Source organism: Mus caroli, unplaced genomic scaffold (genome assembly GCF_978045245.1).
Source record: "Mus caroli unplaced genomic scaffold, Mus_caroli_1 scaffold_3, whole genome shotgun sequence".
NCBI lineage: Eukaryota > Metazoa > Chordata > Mammalia > Rodentia > Muridae > Mus > Mus caroli.
In genome coordinates, this window is record NW_028227258.1 from 52,350,754 (window position 1) to 52,374,230 (window position 23,477).

At 48.0% G+C, this 23,477-nt stretch overlaps 1 protein-coding gene across 1 annotated transcript; it reads left to right on the plus strand.

Moving 5' to 3' along the window:
* The first annotated feature begins 3,243 nt into the window (after positions 1-3,243).
* Strip1 (striatin interacting protein 1) lies at positions 3,244-22,693 on the plus strand. The gene is made up of 21 exons (XM_021157742.3): positions 3,244-3,462; positions 6,754-6,823; positions 7,527-7,601; positions 7,910-8,044; positions 8,133-8,253; positions 9,241-9,309; positions 10,320-10,426; positions 10,537-10,664; positions 13,197-13,379; positions 13,711-13,928; positions 14,957-15,022; positions 15,128-15,191; positions 16,261-16,332; positions 16,853-16,927; positions 17,093-17,190; positions 18,288-18,414; positions 18,618-18,718; positions 19,410-19,476; positions 19,816-19,920; positions 20,438-20,642; positions 21,757-22,693. The coding sequence occupies exons 1-21, from the start codon at positions 3,283-3,285 to the stop codon at positions 22,002-22,004; spliced, it is 2,514 nt and encodes an 837-aa protein (XP_021013401.1). The 5' UTR covers positions 3,244-3,282; the 3' UTR covers positions 22,005-22,693.
* Positions 22,694-23,477: the final 784 nt, after the last annotated feature.

Here is a 23,477-nt window from a genome sequence, read left to right on the forward strand (position 1 = left end):
AAAATAGGAAAAAAATTTTCATTTCAGAGTTGTCAGTATTAAATATAATGCAGACATACGACTCCGACTCCATTTAGGCTTCCTACACGAGTAAATCCATGTAATTTCAGCCATGGAGTTTATAAGATGATTTTTAAGTGGTTGATATCTTGAGATTTTTTATTGGTAAACCAACTACAATTGTTACAAACAAGTGAATAAGTAGACAGAAGTACATAAACAATAATTTCAGCTTTGATTGTTGTACAATATGTCTACGTATAAATAATTTCCTAAGCTGGGTTGGTGGTTCACACTGCAGGCTGTTTCCTCCTGAAAGGAGAGGCTGGAGGACATAATTTGAAAACAAACAGATCACGCCTAAAATGATGTAGAGAGTTGAGAGAGAGAAAGTGAGATCAAGCTAAACTTGAATGCACTTACGATACTTGCTTTAAAATAAGCTTTCTTATAAAAATACATTGATACAAAAGTAGAACTTGGTCTCATTCCTATCATGATGACAACCTTTTCCTGCAGATTTAAGGAGCTAGGATTGAGTAACTGGCCTGTTGCTTGCTTTCAAATGCTCCCTGCCTTCCAGGTAGGTGACCAACATCACTTTCTGGCACTCCTAAAACCTCACGACTGTTTGGAAGATCCCCTAAGGCAGAAGAGTTCAGCCAATTCACAGTCTATCCTCCATGATGGCTTGTCTTCCGATCCTTGAGGCGCCTTCCAAAGTCTTTCTGTGACCTGGGAGATTGCTCAGTTAACAGAGACTTTGTCCTGCCTGAGGCCCTGGATTACATATGCGCACACGTGCACACATACATACATACATACACACACACACACACACACCCCTAGCCTCACATTTCATATGAAGAATTCCAGCAAATACTTAAAGTGAGCCCATGGACAGGCAACCACTCTTGCTACACTTCTGTAAACAGTCAGGCATTAGTCTTACCTGATTATCTTTAGAAATGGGGGGGGGGGGGGGTGAGCCGGGCAGTGGTGGCGCACGCCTTTAATCCCAGCACTCGGGAGGCAGAGGCAGGCGGATTTCTGAGTTCGAGGCCAGCCTGGTCTACAGAGTGAGTTCCAGGACAGCCAGGGCTACACAGAGAAACCCTGTCTCTCATACACACATGAAAGAAAGAAAGAAAGAAAGAAAGAAAGAAAGAAAGAAAGAAAGAAAGAAAGAAAGAAAGAAAGAAGTGGGGGTGGGGGAGACTGGTGTATAAGGCCCAGGGTTTAATTTCAATTCCAGTAACATACACAAAGTTATTCTATCAAACTACACCCCTGTATCTGTAACCCATGTGTTTAGGGCCAAAATGTTGGCTTTTGCATCTCCACTAATTCAGGCTTCATCACCAGTCTTTAATATACCCAACAAGACTCAAATGAATAAGGAGATGGAGGTAGGGGAAGAGGAGGAGAAGAAAGAAGGAGGAGGAAGAAGAAGGAAGAAGGGGAGGAGAAGGAGAACAACAACAACACACAAAGATTTCATCGATGTGAACATTGTAAAGAGAAACACATAAGGTGTTTACTGACCCCAAATCTATCTTTGGGGAAACTTACTTTAGATTTAAATAGAATTAGAATTGAGATTGAGGGTGAGAGATAGGAAAATTCCAGCAGACTTGGGCAAATGTGGTCTGGTTATCATCCTCTCAGTGTTGGTTCTATGAGAAGGTAGAAGTCCTTTTTACTTAGGCAACAAGCTGGTTCTCAGGAGTTGATTCTTTCTCCTCCAGGGTGCACACGCCATGATAGAAAGAGCTGTCCGTCATCCGGGGATGCTGTGTTCTGTGAGGCTTTGCCACTCCTGAGGTCTAGAGGGTTGAGGCCAGTGACCATGAATCTTGTACCTGCTTCTTGGGGAGGGAGGTTTCTGGAAGAGGACACTGTAAACAGTAACAGTAAAACCATCTTGGTTACTCCCGTGTGTTTGGCACTCAGACATGATGGAGAATGAGGTGGTAGGCCACCGTTTTTGGATGATTGCTTCTTGAGTCAATACAGCAGGTAATTCAGAGTGAACGAGATAGCTACAAAATGAAGGCAGAAATGCAAGGAGTTGGCGTTTTTTTTAGCAAGAGCCACTTCTTTTTTTTTTTTTAATTAGGTATTTTCCTCAATTACATTTCCAATGCTATCCAAAAAGTCCCCAATACACTCCCCCCCCCCACCCCCACCCCTTGGCCCTGGCATTCCCCTGTACTGGGGCATATAAAGTTGGCAAGTCCAATGGGCCTCTAGCAAGAGCCACTTCTAAAGGATTATTAAACACACCCTCATTTCCCCATGATTTCTCTGTTATATTTTCAATTTCAGTTTTATTTATTCATTTGTTTATCTCCTCCATGTGAAGGTAAACTCCACAAAGACTAGAATCCTAATTTTGTTCATTATTATATCCTTAAAGTATTTGTCAGTGGCTTGAGGACAGATACAACTTGATACTGTTACCCTTGGCCCCCAAGGAGTTCACTCTACCCCATGCATATCTCTCTCTCTCTCTCTCCCTCCCTCTTTTTCAAGTTCAAGACAGGGTTGCTCTGTATAGTCCTGGCTGTCCTGGAACTCACTTTGTAGACCAGGCTGGCCTCGAACTCAGAAATCCGCCTGCCTCTGCCTCCCAAGTGCTGGGATTAAAGGCGAGCGCCACAACGCCTGGCTGTTTTTCCCTCTTTTGATAAGTGAGATTATTAACGTGGCTCCAGAGGTGTCTTGGATGGAGTTATAATCTGATAAGTAAAACCAGGAGTCCCCAGGGTTGCACAAGGTGTTTCTTACAGAGTCCTACTGACTTGGAGGTTTTTAAGCTGGAAGGTGAGAGAAAAGCCACAACCAGTTGTTAATTGTACAGAAATTCTTTGCTAGGAAAACGTGTCAACTAGACCCATGAGTCAGGGATTGCTTTCTCTACTGATGTCTCCCAAATTTCCCCTTTCATCCTGCCTCACCTTGAACAGGGAGGGCTCTAAGGCCAGGCAAAGCGATGATAGACAACGAATTAAGGTGTTAAGTCTCACGGATAAAAAAGACATCTAAAGGGATTCCTGCGAGCCCAGCCGCACGACTCCAGCTTAGTTCCATGGGAAGGAGGGAGGGGAAACTAAATGACAAAGCCAGGAAAGACCTTGGGAGGTGATTGGCAGTTGCGGCTTTCGACACACGCAGCCACACTGAATATGGCGATTGGGGAAATTTCCTGGAGGAAATCACGCGAGAGTTGCCTGACGGGAGGCCGTCCGCGAATTGAGCCGGGGGTGTGGAGCAGCCAAGATGGAGCCGGCAGCCGCCGGTCCCGGCCCTCTGATTGTGAACAACAAGCAGCCGCAGCCGCCACCTCCTCCGCCGCCTGCCACCGCGCAGCCTCCTCCTGGGGCGCCGAGGGCCGCCGGAGGCCTCCTGCCGGGGGGCAAAACCCGCGAGTTCAACCGCAACCAGCGCAAAGACTCGGAGGTCAGAGCTGCAGGGGGCGAGGTTGGCACCCGGCGGGTGACAGAGGGGGTCCCGGGAGACCGGGGCGGCATCCGGGCCCAGCCGGGCTTCCCGACGGCTTGACAGGGACCCTGGAAGCTGTCACTTTACCGGGAACCGTGCAGTTAGGCAGGGTGGCAGCCGCCACAGCCCCGGGGAGGAAAGCCCGGAGCCCTGTCACCAACTCTGCTGCGGCCCGGGAAAGAAGGTCCCCGAGTTGGGGACGGCGGGTCGGCCCTCGGGGGCGTGGCCTGAGGCACAGCCCTCCTGGGGTGCAAAATCTGTGGTCTGTTGGCTGGTTAGCCCCTCATCCTTTCCGGCCTCTGATCTTAGGAGGGTGGTGGGCCACGCCAGTTGGCAGCGAAGGGACCCAGGAGAGTTTAGCGGGCGCCTAGAACAGAGCTTCTCTCTCTAGTGCTGCTCGGCCGGCCCCAGGTTGTGTGAGTAGCAGAGAGAACACACTGTGGCTTCCCTCCGAATTTTAGTCAGCGCTGGATCAAACCGCGGCCAGACATTGCCAAGTATTTTTTGCATGCCCAGTGAGCCCAGTTGCTGAGCTGTGAAGGGATCAGAAGTACACAAAGGGCGCAGGATTCTCCTTCTTGCTAGTGAGCTGCGATTCCCTTTGCCCGCGCTGTCTGGAGCTATTCACCTCGCCCCAAGTTAAAATTCCTCCCACTGCTTCCGTTTGCAGAATTCATGAATGAACACACACCCGTCTCGTCGCAGCATTTCAGGGCTTCCTCATCAGCACATTCATTCCCAGAGCGCTTACTACGCAATCTTCTCCACCTGAGATAACTTCCAGTGTGATGAGCAGCCAGACACTTACTGAGAGAGAGGGAATTCCTCAAATTCAAATTTGATGCTTCAGCTAGTACCAGATACTAAAATTAGTATCTTTAAACCTAAGAAATCAGTTCCCTCCAAACATTTTGTTGTTGTTGTTGTCACAGGCTCAAATTCTGATAACATATGTCACAAATGAACAAGCCCAGAGTTGAGAAGATGAGTTTAGAGTGGCTTTTTTGAAAAAGGTGGACCTTTTAGGAGCCTTTTGTTGTGGAATGATGGGTGGCTACTTCTCAGTGATCTCTTAAGTACAGAGGAGTATGGAAGTTAAGTTTGTAAGACCTTTAATGACCAGACTTGTCAGGTTTTCTGAAGAGAACCCTGAGAATTGAACTACACCTTCAAATTTCTCTTTTTAAATGTTTGAGTGGACTGGAGAGATGGTTCAGTGGTTAAGAGCACTTGCTGTTCTCTCAGAGGATCCCAGCACCCAAGTTGGGCCGCTCACAACTGCCTATTACCACACTAGCCCCTAGGGATCCAGTACTGTCCTTCTGACCTCCATGGGCACATGTATACACACACAGATAGACACATAAATACATTAAAGAAAATGTTTTAGGGATGGCGGGATAGCTCAGCAGGTAAAGAAGTTTTAAATTTTCCTAAAAAGCCACAAAATAGTCAGATAAATACCCTTTTGTGCATTTTATTTTATTTGTTGTTTGTTTGCTTCTTTGGTTTTTGTTTTGTTTTGTTGCTTTGTTTTTGTTTTTGAGACAGGGTTTCTCTGTGTAGCTTTAGCTGTCCTAGAACTCTGCTCTGTAGATGGGGCTGGCCTCAAACTCAAAAGAGATTCATCTGCCTCTGCCTCTTGAGTGCTAGGATTAAAGGTGTGCACCACCCCTGCACAGCCTTATTCGTGTTATTATGTGATACTGAGAATCAGATTCAGGGCCTTGTGCAAGGTAGGCAAACGCTATACTGCTGAGGTATGTCCTCAGTCTCTATTACATGTTTTTATTTCTCTTCCTACCCTTTCATTTCACTGGATTCAACATCTGGAAGGCCCATCACATCTATCTGTGTCCTTGTGTTGGAGGTGCTGATGCTGCACACCCCTCTGGTGACAGCTGAAGTCAGTAGTTTGGGGCTCTGATCAGTGCCTACAGCACAAGGAGGCTCAGTATGTGCCAGGTAAACTTTATTAGTCCTCAAAACTAGTCAAGGCAGTCGAGCATGCTTCCAGTCACAACACTCCAGAAGCTGAGCAAGGAGGATCAGAGTTCAAGGCCAGCCTGGGCTGCATAGTAAAAACCTTGTCTCTATAAAAATACACTGGGAGGGGATAAGAAATGGTAATGGATTTGGGGGTGAATAAGATCACAATATATTATATAATGGGAATGAAACGGTCAAAGAAAAAAGGTCTTAAGCTAAGTTCGAAGCAGAGTTTTGTCATTCCCATTGTGTAAATGAAACTCAACCTCAGTAATGTGTACAAGTGTTGATTTTAGTTGTGTTTTAATGGGACTGGGATTTGAACCCAGGACTCTACACATGGTAGGTAATCATTTTACCACTAAACTCTGTCTCTAGCCTAGAAGCTCAGTAGTGTATGGAAGTATCCATTAGTGCCCATGAATAAGGAATAGAGTTATGGCTTGTGGGCATATTATGTCATTTTGTCAGGGGTCATTATCAGTTAGAAGGTTTTCCCTGACCCCACTCTCCATCTCACTCACCCACCCACCTGCATGCTGAGAATTAAGCCCAGGATCTAGCGCCTACCAGGAAGGTGCGCTGTGCTGAACTGTACCCTCTGGTCTTGCCAAGTACATTAGTCAGGGCTGGGCTTAGCCTTTTGATCTTCCCAGTACAAGGCTTCCAAGATGGCGTGTTCTCAGGAATCACCTATCCCTAACAGATTCTCATCGCATTCTCTCCTGTGTGTGGGAGGCAGGCCAATCTGTTCCATTTCTGCTTTCTCTGTCAGTTCTCACTGAAAATTGAGATGGGGCAGGGTGGCTGAGGGTTTCAGTGCTCATTCTATCCTTAGCTGTTTATAGTCCACAGCTCAGAAAGAAGTGAGACTCCCAGATATTCAGTACTATATGGAGTGGTCAGTTACTGCACAACGTAGATAGAAGTTTTGTGTTTATTATTGAACAGGTATGTCACGGAGAGCAATGGTCAGTAAAACAGAGTTCCTGTTTCGAGGAACTTGCTGTCTTTATGGAGAGGAGGATGAAAAAAGAGAAATTCAGTGAATAATTGTAGTGCAGAGTGGGTGCTTTGAAGGTGAAATACAGGGTGCTGGACATGGTGTAAAGGGGACTTCCATTAGTTCAGGAGACAAAATATTGTGATAAAACATCAAGAAAAAGTAGAGGCATTGATGTCCCGCAGTGCAGTCTCTGAGCCGTGTTTACCCGTAAACTCTCAGGAGGATCTTTATGTGATGACCTTTTCATTCACCAGGGCTATTCCGAGTCTCCAGACCTGGAGTTTGAGTATGCCGACACAGACAAGTGGGCGGCAGAGCTCGCAGGTAAAGAACAGGCCTTTGTGTTCTTTGACGGGAGTATAACTGGGTTCCTAAGAAGACTAAGACTGGCTGTTGTCCTACTTCTTTCTATTAATGATATTTGAAACATAAGTTAGCTGTTTAAGTTGGACCACGTATGTGGACATTTGGGATTGTCCTTTATTTCCACGAAGACTCAGGTTTGAAGTCAACTGAGTTGGTTAGCGCCCAGTCCCATGTAATGTCAGTAGTGGTACTCATTGACATACCAACTGAACAGTGATCTCTCACACACGAGTGAGTCACGGGAATGCTAGCCACTGTGCTTGCATCTTGGCACATCTGTTGCTGCTACTCCTGTTGATGGGGAGTGTGAGGTCAGCAGGAGCTGCTTCTCCAGTCTTCACAAGCCTTCCTCGGGACGTGACACTAAAGGCATAGATTCAGGGTGATGGTCACCTCTGCTACAGCGCAGTCTGATGCACATCTTACTAGAAATGCCTGGATCTATGATCCACTGACAGTGCAGTGGCCCCTGTGATCTCTTTGAGAAGAACATCAGAACACTGAGGCCTTCCTAACTCAGTGATTAGAGAGAGTAGTCTGAGAGTCACTGTGAGTCAGGCAGGAATGGAGTTGGGGCTGGAAAGGAAAGCCTGACTTTCTCTGCTGCATGGGAGATCTGATGTGGAGTGTGCTGATAGGAGACTACTTTGCTCTTTGACAGAGCTTTACAGCTACACAGAAGGACCAGAATTCCTGATGAATCGAAAATGCTTTGAGGAGGACTTCCGGATCCATGGTAAGACCATTTCCCTCACTTCTCGGTTCCCTATCCCATCAGGACAGCACAGGACTTCTCTTCATTGTCTAATTGATGTAGGCCATGCAGGAATATGAACAGTTGTTGTGCTGCTTGTGTAAGGCCAGACTTGACATGGAGAGTGGGCCTTCTGGGCACTCTGATGGGACCAGTAGTGTGACCTTATCCCTATGAAAGAGTAACTTGTCCTTCTGGTTCTGTGACTGTCCTGATTTGAAAGGTTAACACAGTCCATTCCATTGTGAGGAATGGTGTGGGCTCAATTATAAGTGTCTCTTGCCCTGCAGTGTCAGACAAGAAGTGGACTGAGCTGGATACCAACCAGCACCGGACCCACGCCATGAGGCTTCTGGATGGCTTGGAGGTCACTGCCCGAGAGAAGAGACTCAAGGTGGCCCGAGCCATTCTCTATGTTGCCCAAGGTACTGTGAGTATGACCCGGCACCTCGGCCAATGATAGTGCCTGGATGTGTATGGAGGGGCTCGGTAAGCTCTGCCCTGTGTTTACAGGTACCTTTGGAGAGTGCAGCTCAGAGGCGGAAGTGCAGTTCTGGATGCGCTACAACATATTTCTGCTCCTGGAGGTGGGCACGTTCAATGCCTTGGTGGAGCTTCTGAACATGGAAATAGAGTGAGCACTTCTACTGAGGGGCTTCCATAGGGAAGGGAGCAGTGGGAAGTGAGCCCGAGCTTATAGAACGAGCATTTGAGACAGGTAAATAGGCCACTTAAGGTGAAGGAGCTGTTCCAGGCTATTGGGAATATACAGGGTTGAACAGTGGAGAACCTACTTAATGATTCCTTGGAAAATAATATAATAAAGACAAAGATGAGAAAATAAAGTTATATAGAAGGATGTGAGGTTCCCATGCTGATAGAATGTAATGAGGGGTTCTTGTGCTGGCTCCACACACTCTGTAATGCTGGACCATTGGTACCTGAGCAGATCCTGTTCAGCCCAAAACACACCCAAAAGAAACTTCTCATCTTGAACTCTTTGATATTCCCTTCAGCATGACACCAAATGTGACATGTAGGTACAACAAAGCTTGCCGCCTCTGGTCCTTTGTCTTATGGGCAGGTCAGCTACTGCTCGTTTAAGGATAACAGCCATCATAAATAAAGAAGAGTGCTACAAGTCAGAGGCCAGCCTGATTTACATAGTGAGTTTCAGGGTAGCCAGAGCTACTTAGTGAGACCATATCCAAAACCAAACAACAAAATTAAAACAAAATAAATTCAGTAGAAGGTGAAAACACTCACTGAGTACTGCATCTTCAGGCAGTATTCAGTAATGTTCTTGGGTCATTACATATCATGATTCACGTTGGTGGCGCAAGTGCTGTTATCATCCTGATTTTGTAGATGAGGCAGCTAAGACAGAGAGAAGTTGGCTCTACTTTGCCCACATATACATAACTAGTAAATGTTAGAGCCAGGACTCACACTGTGAGACTTGATAGTCTGGTTCAGGGCTTGAGTTCTTAACCACAGTGGTGTCCTAAGGTTTTGTGTAGAGCCCAGACGCACACAGCACCGTGTTGCCTGATGGGTAGTACTGTCCAGGGCGTCGCTGGCCTCCCTCGCCCTGTCAAGCTGATTCAGATCTCTCCTGCAGTAACAGTGCCGCATGCAGCAGTGCAGTGAGGAAGCCTGCCATCTCCCTGGCTGACAGCACCGACCTGAGGTGAGATGAGCTGCAAGCCTGGTACCCTGAGCCAGAGAGTGAGCTCAGGGCCAGGCTGAGCATTTCTTAGCTGTGTGTGCATTGCTTTTGCACTCATTAGTCGGCTCAAGTGATAGGCTGGGAGTCATTAGTAGGCCTTGATGAGGTCTTAGGGGAGGGGGGCAGCCTGGAAAATCCAGATGAAATCTGGGATGGAGCCTCTTAATAGATCTGCTAAGAAGCTGGCTGTAGAGTACCTTATTTGTGGAGAAAGCCCAGGGGCTTGCTCTTGGGCTCCCACCACCCACTGGGCACAGTGTGATCCCCACCTACATTGGTTATCCTGACAGTGCTTCATGGCTGTACAGGGACAGCAGCTGCTAAACCACAGGGTCATCTTTCCATGTCTTAGGGTTGAGATCGGGTTTTGGCATTGGAACTGTGGTTCTCCTCCCTGTAGTCAGGGTCTCTGCATTTCACCTCCTGTTTTCCACTCCACCGGGTCGGCTCTGCCCTCCTTCCTGTAATCCTGCCAGGCCTGCTTTGACCTCAGTAGCTTACTCTGAGTAGTGTTGTTTTCCTTTCCAGGGGGCTTAGGGCAGTGAAATCTTTAGGCCATTCTGGTTCATATTTGTCAGATTTGAGTAAACTCCTTTTAGAAGCTGGGGATACAGAATGAGTTATAGTCTGGGAAGACAGATTCAGACACCCCTCTGCTCTCCAGGGTCTCAGGTGTCATTTCTTGGATTTCCCTGTATTACAGCCATCCCCTACCACATGCATGGATGTTTACATCTTAGCCAGGAAGGGAGAAAGCCCAAGGGCTCCTCCCTCACAATTTTGAGATTGTCTTCATACCTTGAGATTTAGGCTAGCCTATAGCTTACTATGTAGCCCAGGCTGACCTGAATCTTGAGACCCTTCTGCCTCAGCTTTCTAAGGACTAGTATTACAAGTATGCACTGCCACTCCTGGCTGAGCGTGCCCTGGCCCCCTGTCTTGCTCTCTTATGAGCTGGTTCTTGTGCTCAGGGTCCTGCTCAACATCATGTACCTGATTGTGGAGACTGTTCACCAGGATTGTGATGGGGACAAGGCCGAGTGGAGAACCATGCGACAGACCTTCAGAGCTGAGCTGGGTAGGACCCTGGCGATCCTCTCTTAAGGCCTTGCTTGGGAACTGAAACTAGAGGGCTTTGGGTGGGTTCTGTTGCTGCCTGGGGTCCTGATATCTTTGAGTCACTTCCAGGTTCCCCTCTGTACAACAACGAGCCATTTGCCATCATGCTATTTGGGATGGTGACCAAATTTTGCAGTGGCCATGCCCCCCACTTCCCCATGAAGAAAGTTCTCTTGCTGCTCTGGAAGACTGTATTGGTGAGCACCTTCTTGGGGGCACTCGTATGCTAGGACTCGTATGCTGGGCAGGAAGGAGACATCTTTGTACAGTTGGCCTCTGTACCTGTAGATTCACATCCATATATGCATCCAAATTCAGGTCATAGAATGAACTTTGCATCTGTATTGACTGTACGGACCTTGTTATTACTTTCTAACCAGTATACCAATAATTTATGTACCATTAGGTATTAGAAATAATCTAAAGATGATCTCATGCTTGCAGAAGGTTGTGCATAGGTAACCACAAGTTCCATTCCATCTACTGAGGGATGTGATAGCTACCTGTGGGAGAGGGGTGAGGGGAAATTCGCAGAGCCAGTCTCCAGTGGATAATGACGAGTATCTATATTTCTATTTGAATACTGAATTATGTGACTATGTAGCTACTCGGGTTTAAAAGTATTTGTTTAGTGGTATTACAGACTGAACCTAGGATCTTGTCGTGCATGCTAGGCAAACAGATTTCACTGAACTACGGTGCTAGAGTGCTTCTTCTTCTTCTTTTAAATTTATTTATTTTAATTTTATGTGCACTGGTGTTTTCTGTGTGAAGATGCCAGATCCCCTGGAACTGGAGTTACAGACGGTTGTGAGCTGCTGTTGCTGGGAATTGAACCCAGGTTCTCTGGAAGAGCAGCCAATGTTCTTAACCATTGAGCTATCTCTCCAGCTCACCCACTGGCGCTCTTTTTACTTTTTATTTATTTGCATATTTCCTGTGCATGTGGGTATGCGTTTGGTACACGTGTGGTCTGTGCCTACACTTGTGTAGCTGTACACACTTCAGAGGAGACATGAGTGCCCTGCTCTGTCATTCTTGGTTATATTCCATTACCACAGGGTCTCTATTGGAACCTGATCCTAGGCTGGCATCCAGCAAGCACTCCTAGAAGTCTCACTGTTTCTACCCAGCTCTTTTGGGGTTACAATCTTACAAGCGGCTCATCTGGCTTTTTGCATGAACACTAGGAATTCAAACGCATACCCTCATCTTTTCGAAACAAGTGCTCTTACCCATTGAGCCATTGTCTCAGTCATTTTTTTTTTTTTTTTTGACAGAAGGTCTGACCTTAAACTTGAGGTATTCCTGCCTCAGCCTTGTCAGTATCTGCTACTAAGCTCAGTGAGTCTGAGGCCAGCAAAGGCTACGTGGCTATAAGACCTTGTCTCAAAAAAGGCTGGGGGTTGGAGGCGGTCCTTCAAGATACTAGAGTGGCTCCCTGCCTTTTGTTAAAGCTGTTTTCTCAATCGTGCAACAGCTTCATCCTCAGATAAGATGCCTCTTTGGAGACCACTCCTAAACTTATATTTGTATAGTGGTTTGGGGCAACAAAACTCCACTTGGCAGATGACTTTTGCTACTTGAGTTGTGATCCTAGCCTTGAACATTGGAGCTCTTTCTCCAACCCCGAGAAGATGACTTTTAAAGGAAGCAAGAGTGAGCCCCTAGGTGGTCTGTTTCCTGAGGATGTGTTGTGAAATGGACTCTGTTTCTGCCTGGGGAGAGAATGGTTGCTGGGTGGACTGGCCATCATACTTAGGATGGGGACATTGTCAGAAACCAGCCCCCAGGCAAGCATAGAGCCCTGTCTCCAGGAGGAGCACTGTGCTCAGCACCCAGTTAGAGCCTCATAGGGTGTGCAGGCTTTATCTTGACCAGACCTACTGGTTCCTCAGGAAGCCTCACTCCGGCTGAGAGGAAAGCCAAGTTACTCGAGTGGAGGCACTGAGCGGCCAGTGACTCCAGGCTAGGGCCTGGGCTCCTATTGAGGACGTTAGACTGCTTTCTATTTTACTTTACTGTATTATTTCATTCGAGCTACACACAGTAAGTTTTAGTCTTATTGGAAGATTGGCATGTAGTTTTTTTTTTTTTTTTTTGGTTTTTCGAGACAGGGTTTCTCTGTGTAGCCCTGGCTGTCCTGGCACTCACTTTGTAGACCAGGCTGGCCTCGAACTCAGAAATCCGCCTGCCTCTGCCTCCCGAGTGCTGGGATTAAAGGCGTGTGCCACCACGCCCGGCTGGCATGTAGTTTTGAGGCACTAGTCTGCTGACGTTTGAAAGAACTGGCTCTACTTTGTTTGTTTGTTTGTTTGTTTGTTTGGTGGTTGGTTTAAAACATGGTCTCTCTATAGCCTTGACTTGCCTAGAACTTGCTATGTATGCTGGGCTGGACTTAAAATTTTGGTGATCCTCCTGCTGGGATTACCACTCTGTGCCACCACCCATGCTTAACTTGCTTCTTTTTAAAATTAGAGACTGTGTCACATCCAGAGCTGTGTATCACGCACAAGCTCCTGTCAGCCAGTATTTCATTCTTTCCTTCATCCTTTTGCTCTTGTCCCTTATAGAGAGCACTGGACTCTCCTTGAAGACTTTAGTTTTCATCCAAGCGGCTATATGGGTCTCTATAAAGGCTTGGGTTCTCGTGATGTCATGCATGCTTTTTAGAATAATGATACCAAAAATGACATGGCGACCTAAGCTCTGCACCCCATTTTATGCAGTGCACGCTGGGCGGCTTTGAGGAGCTGCAGAGCATGAAGGCTGAGAAGCGCACTCTCCTGGGCCTTCCCCCTCTGCCTGAGGACAGCATCAAGGTCATCCGGAACATGAGGGCTGCCTCCCCACCAGCCTCTGCCTCGGACCTGATTGAGCAGCAGCAGAAGCGGGGCCGACGGGAACACAAGGTGAGGCATCTCAGAGTACACACTCAGGGAGTGGGGTCAGGGCACATGATTCCTGGGCCAGCAGGTTATGAGAAGTCCGTTCCGATCAAGGAGCGTGATCAGGAGGCGTGCCTCCACATCAGCGACACTGTCCCCAGCCTCAGCCCTAGTGTATAGCAGATACTTAACATCATGGCAGCTTCTGAGGTTCTCTTCATTCTAGTCCTAAATCCTCCATATTCCCTGCTGTTGTCAGGTCCCCATCTGAGACGGGTCTGTTCCATTTGAACGCTGTTCCTTGTCACCATCTCATTGGTTGGGTGCCTTTCTCAGCTCTTCCCTGTGCTTTCAGGCTCTGATAAAGCAGGACAATCTAGATGCCTTCAACGAGCGGGATCCCTATAAGGCTGACGACTCTCGGGAGGAGGAAGAGGAGAATGATGACGACAGCAGCCTGGAGGGGGAGGCTTTTCCCCTGGAGCGAGACGAGGTGATGCCTCCCCCGCTACAGCACCCTCAGACCGACAGACTCACCTGCCCAAAAGGGCTCCCTTGGGCTCCCAAAGTTAGGTGAGTCTTAGTTCTAGAATATTCTCGAAGTGAGAGCCTTCATATCCTCAGGTCAGTGCTGGCCTGGAGTCCTCTGCAAGGCTAAGATGACCTTAAGTTACCCTGTGCTGTCCTGGGCACATCTGTGAGGACGGCCTTGCTGATGTCACACAGGATAGATAACTCTTGTGTGGTTCCTGTGTCAGTAATTTGAACTGGTCCAACTTAATAGTGAACAAAGGTAAGGAGAAAAAATGAGTATTTAGGCAAACCTATCCCCATTCATCTTGGAGCTGTATGTGGCCTTTTATTTAAAAATGATAGATGGAGAATTTTTTAAAAACCCAATGTATTAAACAGTATGCTTGGGGGAGCTAATAGATGGGAAGGTAGCAGGAACTGCTAAAATGGTAATTGTAGCTGGGCATAGTGGCACACGCCTTTAATCCTAGCACTAGAGAGGCAGAGGCAGAGGCAGGTGGATGATGTCTGTGAGTTCGAGGCCAGTTGGTCTACAAAGCAAGTCCAGGACAACCAGGGATACACAGAGAAACCTTGTTTTAAAAATAAAACAATCAAAAAAGAAGTATATTTGGTAGGCAGCAACTTAATAAAGAGATGTGTATATGAACTGATATAAAAGAGGGTATGTTGTGTGAGAAGAATGTTTCTGTTGAGACAAGAAAATGACCTGTTTAAACTTAGTAGCTTATGTCTCTTATACTTCATGGTGTTTACTATTGTTTAAATAAGCGTTAAATACTACTATTTTTTAAATAAGTTGTGCTTTAAGTTTTATATATGTCCCTAATTTTGAGTCAACTGGCCATGTGTATTATAGAAATATAAACAAACTTAAATTGTATGAACCTAACAAAATTATGTAAAAAAACAAAGTTGTCAAAATTTAGGCTTTCCCCCTTACTGTAAGAGACCTTTTCCTGTCTTGTAAACACCTGGAGATGCTTTGTGTGTTTGAACACAGGCCTGTGACTGGCACACCTTGAAGCAGTACTTGATAAAATCTGCCTCTCTTTCTTGCTTGGTAGAGAGAAAGACATTGAGATGTTCCTTGAATCTAGCCGCAGCAAGTTCATAGGCTACACTCTAGGAAGGTGAGTGTGACCTGAGGTCCCTTTGAAGTGCCCTCGCCTGGCCTTGGGGCAGCGGACCGGTGAGTGGCTCTTTGGGCTCAGCATAAGGCCTTCTTTATTCTCCAGTGACACCAACACAGTGGTGGGGCTGCCAAGGCCAATCCACGAAAGCATCAAGACACTGAAACAAGTAAGTGGCGCTAGGGGAACGTTTGGCTTTGTTTGATCCCAGGAGAATAAAGTGAGCCTGGGCCAAGGGAGAAGCCTTTCAGGGCTATTGTCTGCCAGCAAGAGCCTGGGAAGCATCTCTTCCTACGTCTGACTTCGGTTACGGATATGTGCGGCCCAGGCTTTAGAGTTCAGATAGCCCACGAGAGTAGCCTTCCCTTTCCCTTAGCCAAGGTGTAAGGCAATTGAGAGGCACTGGCGGATGGATATGGTGCTGTCAGCTTCGCTGGTTATAGCATGGCTGGAGAGCAAGGCTTAAGAGCACTATAGTGGGTGTGCTCTAGCATACTCTATAAACCAAGCAAGCTCAGTTACCCACGCCCAGAGAGCTGGAGGGCAGACAGGACCCAGGCTCTCAGCAGGCAGGCAGGTGGAGTCCCAGACCATCCTGTTTTCCTCTTGTGCTCACTGCTGAGAGGGAGCTGAGGGAGCTGTGGGTGTGAGGATTAGCAGGGAGACGACCCCAGGGGTCAGGAGGCTTTCCAGTGTGTCTAAACTGTAACATTTTAAAGTCCAGTTTTGAAATTGGTAGTACCAGGTGGTCTCTGCACTAGGCTTTTAAGAATACAGTTAGTTTTGCCTGTGATATCTTTCTTCTGTCATTTTTAAAAAAGATTTTATTTATTATTATATGTAAGTACACTGTAGCTGTCTTTAGACACACCAGAGGAGGGCATCAGATCTTATTATGGATGGTTGTGAGCTACTATGTTGCTGGGATTTGAACTCAGGACTTCTGGAAGAGCAGTCAGTGCTCTTAACCGCTGAGCCATCTCTCCAGCCCCCCCTCCTGTCAGTTTTGCTTCTGAAAGCCCTTTCCACTTTATTTTGCTTTTTTGCTAACCTCTATGGGCTTTTCACACAGGCTGTCAGAAGTAGATTGCAGGTTTAAGTTAGGAATCTTTGTTGTGACTCAGCCCTCTCTCAGAAGGCTGAAATAAACTCTTGGGTCTTTGCCAGGTGAGGGGGGAGTCTGGCCAGAGAAGAAGGGTGTCTTTCCTCAGCACCTTCTTTCCTGCCTCTCTCTCCAGCACAAGTATACATCGATCGCAGAGGTCCAGGCACAGATGGAGGAGGAATACCTTCGCTCTCCTCTCTCAGGGGTGAGTTAAGAGACCACAAAGTCCCCAACTGCTCTCAGTCTCTGAGCCGGGCCTGGCCACAAGGCTGCTCCAGGAGTCGGCCTCTCCTTGAAGAGATTGCCATCCATGTCTTCCTTTCAGTCTGTGAATGGCACCTTGAACATAAAACTCAATCTCTCTGTGCTTTGTTTCCTACCTGTGAAAGAAGACCAGCGCTAGACTAAGGCCTTCTCTCTCTGTCATCTACTTGTTAATTTGAGATGTCATCTATTTGTAGCCCGGATGGCCTCAAACACCTTTCCCAACCTTACTGGAGCTGGGTTACAGGTGTTTGCTAGCATGCATGGCTGTGGGACCTCATGAAGAATTAGTTAAATGATTCAGAGTGGCATTCTTGGGATGTCATATGTTTCAGAGCCTCCTGTCAGTATCACCACCGTCACCCTTCACTTTGATACTTAGGGATTCTATTCCAGCCAGCTAGTAAACTGCCTCAGGAGACTGTAGCCTGAGCATGGGTTGTGTGACTTTTGTGTTAAAGGGAGAAGAGGAAGTTGAACAAGTTCCTGCAGAAACCCTCTATCAAGGCTTGCTCCCCAGCCTGCCTCAGTACATGGTGAGTTCTCTGTGTCTGTGGTGAGACCGCGAAGGAGCACGGGCTGCTCTCCTTCCTTCACCCTGCAAGGCTCCTGCCACTTGAGGACCCTCAGGAGTCCCACTTCTCAGGGCTTTGTTGTGGTCCTAGGTTCTGATGCTCACCTGAGTGGTCTATTTTTCCCAGATTGCCCTTCTGAAGATCCTACTGGCAGCAGCTCCCACATCGAAAGCCAAAACAGACTCGATCAACATCCTGGCAGATGTTCTGCCTGAGGAGATGCCGTGAGTATCAGGGCCGTGAGTGGAACAGGTGGAAGCAAGGGTGGAAGGGTGGGGCCAGGAGTTTTCAGGTGAGTCTCCTTCCTTGACCCAGCTTTGCTGCAGGTGAAGCTTAGGGTATTTCTGATTCAGACAAAGGAATCAATTGGATAAGTTTCACTAGTAAGGGAGATGGCTAGGCCTGATGCAACACAGATTGTCACTGAGTGAATTTCTAAGTGAATTAGGTATGCTGGTTTTTCTTTGTAAATAGATGGGCAGTAGACTCTCTCAGAGCCCTTATTCTAGAGCCGTGTGGTTGGCACACCCTGCATAGGATGGGTAGCTCCTGCTCAGTTTGCTGGCCACCACCGAGCCTGTGCCTTTGTGGAGTTTCTCCTACTGGCCAGTCAACTGGCAGGCAGACCCCTGGCAAACGTCTCAGAGGAGAGAGCGAAACTCTTAGCTGTTCTTCCTCTCTGGCTGAAAGGTCTTTTAGTGGAAGAGAACAGCATTGAGGACAGACCCAGGCCCACACCTGATCTGTTGCTTGCCAGGGCTGCCTTGTTCTGAGCTGATCCCCAGGGCTGGTGGTCATAGTGGTGGTAGCCAGGTGAGGGAGAGGCAGGGATTGGCTCATACCAGAGGGAGGTTCACAGAACATTAGGCCATCTTGATAATCCCAGAAATACTGTGTTTCTTCTGAAGATTTGCAGTGAGAAGTCTTGAATTAAGAAACAGGTATAATTCAGTGCTTCCTAAATCCAACTTCAGCACCCCTCACCCCGCCACTGTAGAGTGGAATTTCCCCACATACTGGTGTTCCACAGAATATACTTTGGGGAACTCAGGTTAATAGAGTGGCCAAAGCTTAGGGAGAGTTTGGAAAAGAAAAGTTCACTTTTGGAGGAGAAGCAGAGAAAGGGACTGAGTGTGTATTGGCGGGATGAAAGAAGCTGTTCCCTGCTGGATCACTTGGGAGACAGAACCCTAAGGCTGGCCTCCGAGGTGTCTGTGGGTCGTGGGCCTTTGCCAGAGGGTCCTGAAGCCCATCTCCTCTGTGGACACCTGGGAAGGAGGTACTGTGTGCTGGTGACTCACCCAGGCACTTGTGTTCCTAGCACCACAGTATTGCAGAGCATGAAGCTGGGGGTGGATGTGAACCGCCACAAAGAGGTCATCGTTAAGGCCATTTCTGCCGTGCTGCTGCTGCTGCTCAAGCACTTTAAGTTGAACCACATCTACCAGGTACCTGCAGGATCTGCCTTCCTTCCTGTGCGCTGGGCGGGGCCTCGGGCAGTGCAGCTCCCCTAGCCCAGAGAGTAGGGCTTCACTTCTGAGCCCACTTGATCTCTGCACAGCATTCTAACACGAGGGCCTCCAGCCAAGGCTTTTTATCTCTAGACAAAAGAGAACCGGGGCTGTGCTTATTTTTCTTCTGTTGGTTTCAGTTTGAATACATGGCCCAGCACCTGGTATTTGCCAACTGCATCCCTTTGATCCTGAAGTTCTTCAATCAAAACATCATGTCCTACATCACTGCCAAGAACAGGTGATAAGGACCAGAGACCAAGAAAGGGTGGTGTAGACAGGTGGCAGGACTTCTAGCTGTCTCTCCACTGAGACTATTGAGCAGACTTTTTCTTTAAGCATCTATGGGTTAACATTTTACCAGACCTCAAAAAAGACATAATGAATGACAGAGTGTCAGTTATGGGATTATCTACACTAGTGACCAGGAGGCTCTCACCCTAGGCTCTATAATTACCACTTCTATCCTTCCTCCCTTTCTGCTTCCAGTTCTCTGTACAGAGCTTGGCTTTGTGTACTGTAAAACCTTCTCTGATGATTCTTCTGTACTCTTCACAGCCTCCTTGTGCCCACTGTACCCGGTAGCACCTGCTTGTCAGTGTGAGACATCACAAGGGAATCCAGTTAGCTGTGGCCTCTAAGAGGGCTTGGCATAAATCATTTGTCTTGAGTCCTACCTCCCAGATTCATGTGAAGGGAAAAGCTGCAATAGTGTCTCTACCCCTCACAGTTAGTAATTACATTACATACTCTTTGAGTCACAGAGCAACTGTACATACCATCTTATAGCAGGTATTTCTTCATCTTATAGTCAGGAAAACCAGGTTAGAGCAAGTGAGATACATTGCTCCTTCTTCTTCAGCTCATCACGACTGCTCTGGCAGACCCAGCCTTTGCTCACAGTGAGCACCTGGTCTTTTTGCATTCTGTAGCATTTCCGTCTTGGATTACCCTCACTGCGTGGTGAACGAACTTCCAGAGCTAACTGCAGAGAGTCTGGTGAGTGGCCCAGAACTCCCTGCCTATCCCTTGGTATGAGCATTCCCTCTCCCAACACAAAGAGGTGTCTTCCAGAAGAGGTCACCTTTGGCTTTTAAAGTACCAGAATTAGCCATAGAGTCAGGGAGAGGATGCTGCGGAGCAGAACGATTGGGGATTGGGTGTATGGTTAGTCAGGGCTGCTCACCTAGGATTTGCCCACTCAAGCTGTCTACATCTTCCCACTGAAGTCCGGGCATTCTGTGACAGAATCATTGAGATCAGTCAAGGCCTTTGGACACTGCTGCTGAGCAGCCTGCAGTCGTGATAGTTGTGTTTGTCTCTGGCTTTTCCCTGCAGGAAGCTGGTGACAACAACCAGTTTTGCTGGAGGAATCTCTTTTCTTGCATCAATCTGCTTCGGATTTTGAACAAGCTAACGAAGTGGAAACACTCGAGAACCATGGTGAGTTGGTGCTGCAGCCAGCCTGGGCCATGCCGTGCCCACCTCACCTGGGATGTGGTCCTCAGGGTGGGACTTCCCAGGCAGCATTGTCCTCGTTCAGGTCTGCAGACTTCTGGTTCTCTGATGAGTACAACCAGAAGCTGGAAGAGACTCTCAGGCATGCCCTGAAACAAACCCTCAACCACAGACACTTTTTGATCTTCCTGATCCTGGGTGGGAAGTGATAGACAGGAGTCAGGAGCCACCTTAACCCTGCAATGCCTTTGGAACAAGGAAGGTCCATGAGTTCTCAGAAATTAGATTATAGAGTGAGCCATAATTAGGGTTACAACCTTAGTGGTTTGCCTATAGCTCTGCTTGTCTTAGTGCCTAACACTTCAGGTGCCAGCGAACCAGTGAGTTCAAGAGAAACTGCATGGCTTGTCATCCTGTCTGCTACCCCAGAAGTGCTAAGTGACCATGTAGTGGCACTCACACTTACTGCTTTCTCACCACGGCCACCACCATGGCCACCCAGATGCTGGTGGTGTTCAAGTCGGCACCCATCCTGAAGCGGGCCCTGAAGGTGAAGCAGGCCATGATGCAGCTCTACGTGCTGAAGCTGCTCAAGGTGCAGACCAAGTATTTGGGGCGACAGTGGCGCAAGAGCAACATGAAGACGATGTCTGCCATCTACCAGAAGGTGCGGCACCGGCTGAACGATGACTGGGCGTACGGCAATGGTGAGGCCACATACGACGACACATACGAGTGGGAGAGGGTAGGACAAGGGACGACTTGACTGTGGTACCTTAGTTTTCTCTGCCCTAAGGCACTGAGCAGAGCCGGGATCTAGTTTTAGTGGCTCTGGACAAGACTTTGGGAAGCTACTCAGTATCTGTGTTCATCTGTTTCTCTGTCCCTCCACTCTAAATCCTGTCTTTTCCAGAAATTGCCCTAAGATTCCATCCCCTCTTTATCCCTACTGCAGCTCCCTAGATCTCTAGATCCTCACCGGCTCTGCCTCTAGTTTCTCCCCCACTGTTGGCCTCAGATTTGGCTCCTGTAATCTTTTCAACACACCCATCCTATGCTGTTGCCCCTGAGTAAGATTCCTGTTAGCTTTCTAGTTCCCATAGGAATGAAGTTAAACACTAAGACAGGAGGGGCAATCATTCCCTTCCCTGATCCCAGAGGCTGCAGCTTTCTTTCCAAGCCCGTTGTGTGCTGGTCCCCAGCTTCTGTCACACCCAAGTCTCCAGGACAGAGTGTGAAAGCTCAGTACCCGCTGAGGATGCTCTCAGCAGCTCTGCAGATCCCAGCAGCCACAGATGCCCATGCTCTCCAGTGTGCCCTCTGGGCCTGAGAATACACTGCACAGGTACAGAGGGAACTACACTTGGTCCCTGAGCACTAGCCATGTTGCCTCCTGCTCCTGGGCCTCTGGAGACTGTTGGATCTCTACATCCTCCCAGTCTAACTGTTGTTTACCCGGTGTTGCTGTGCTACACTGTCGCGGTGACATCACTCTGTGACTATGCCTGGCATCTGGGCTCAAGGTGGTGCATGACATTCTGTCATGGAGGTGAGGAGGAGGAGCAGATGATGGAGTCTCGGAGTTATCTCTGTCATCTAGAACCAAGGGGAGACTGTGCTTTAAAAACGAGTTTTCCAGGGCTCTCCTGTCTGTCGACATGTTTTGGGGGAACAAGTCTCTTTCTCAGAGTTGAGGATTTTCTCCTTATATTTGACTATCCTCTCCTGAGGATGGGCTTTGGAGATGATCTTCTGGTTAAAAATCACACTCTTACTCAAGGGGAGCTGCTATAGGGCTGACTCCCTTTCTGCTTTGCCCAGATCTTGATGCCCGGCCATGGGACTTCCAGGCAGAGGAGTGTGCTCTCCGTGCCAACATTGAACGCTTCAATGCCCGGCGCTATGACCGGACCCACAGCAACCCTGACTTCTTGCCAGTGGACAATTGCCTGCAGAGTGTATTGGGCCAGCGGGTAGATCTTCCTGAGGACTTCCAGATGAACTATGACCTATGGCTAGAGAGGGAGGTCTTCTCTAAGCCCATTTCCTGGGAAGAGCTGCTGCAGTGAAGAGGGCTGGAAAAGACCATGATCTGTCTGTCTCATACCTGAGGGACTGTCCTCACCATTGCTGCAGTGCTCCTGTTGCCCTCCAGGTGGCAGCACAGCTCCATTGAGTCCTCCACAGCCTGCCCTGGGCCTGTGAGTGAACCCAGGTTAGCCTCTGGTTGATTCCCAGCATCCTACTCAGGAGCAGTCATCTCCAAGCTGGGATCTACTCTCCCTCCACTTGCCCAGCTTCTACCCTCCTCTCTTGGATATGATCGATTGAAACTCATTTCACAGATAGCCTAGGCTGGGGAAAGCTGAGCCGGGCCTGGCATTCCTTCTCGACAGCAGCTGTATCTTGAGGTCCCGCAGACTCCTGGGCAGCTTTGGCAATGTCAGCTGGTCAGGAAGGAGGGTCCTCTTGAGGGCCAAGAACAGAGTCAGCATCTTGGCTGTGCTCTGGGGCTATCTCGTGCCATCCCAGCATCCTGCTGAGTTCTGTCCAGAAGTGATGGACACACAGCCTCTGCACCCTGGTTTTGGATGTGGTCAAAGGTGGAGTGAGGAGGCTTTCTGAAGCCAGAGGTGCCGGTTTCCTCTCGGTTGCCATGACCTGTAAATATATAAAACTCTGTGTGATCTCTGGTCTCATGGTGGGGTTTTTATTGTGTTTGTGTATTCTGTTTACATTAAAAGAAAGCGAAACTGTCCCTGTCGCCTTGTCTGTAGATTCAGGTTCCGGGGACTGGGGATGTAGCACAGGCACTAGAGTGCTTACTTGGTAGGAAAGAAGCCCTGGGCCTAGTACTACATAGTACTCCGCAGCACCACATAAGCCAGGCATAGTGGTACACACACTTGTAATCTCAGCACTTGAGAGGCGGAAGCAGGCGAATCAGAAGTTCTAGGTCAGCCTTGACTACATAGTTCAAGTTCAGCCTAGGCTATGTAAGATTCTCTCTTAGAAATATGGCCTGAAAATTATCAGTTCTCTCAAGAATCCCTTTCCCCAGCATGATAGGCTACCCAGCTAAGCTCTGGCCTGTCTGCCTTCCTGCCTTTTCTACCTGTTGTAGAGGGAAGGAGGGCTTAGTACTTTGGTCATCTGCCCACATCCGTCTGGGCACATTGCTTTAGGGTTCTGGGTTTGCTGGGGACCAGGGTCCTGACTGCTAGGCTTGCTGTAGTTTCAGTAGAAACGTCAAGTTTCTCAAGATGACATGCCGCAGCTGTCCTCAGCCAAGCCAGTTAGTACTAGGTTTAAGTGAAGTTGGTTGGGTCTTCATTAGGACAGAGGTGTTTGGGACAGGATAGTTGTAGTGTCTCCTATGGCTAAAGGAGAAACAAGGGACACAGATCCATTCAAGTCCTAGAACCTCATTTGACTCAGATATCAGCCTCAGCCTCCTTTTTTTCAGGCTTAACCTCCTTGTGATTTTAGTGATAGGACTGTTCTTTTTCGTAATTCCTAGAAGTTCCCTATAGGCCATATGT

What these genes read in the sequence shown, in the direction of transcription:
- Strip1 (XM_021157742.3), top strand. Translation starts at nt 3,283, where the DNA reads ATGGAGCCGGCAGCCGCCGGTCCCGGCCCTCTGATTGTGAACAACAAG. An exon ending in TGCTCTGGAAGACTGTATTG is followed by an intron (nt 10,665 to 13,196) that starts GTGAGCACCTTC and finishes CATTTTATGCAG; the next exon opens with TGCACGCTGGGCGGCTTTGA. An exon ending in CCTTGGGCTCCCAAAGTTAG is followed by an intron (nt 13,929 to 14,956) that starts GTGAGTCTTAGT and finishes CTTGCTTGGTAG; the next exon opens with AGAGAAAGACATTGAGATGT.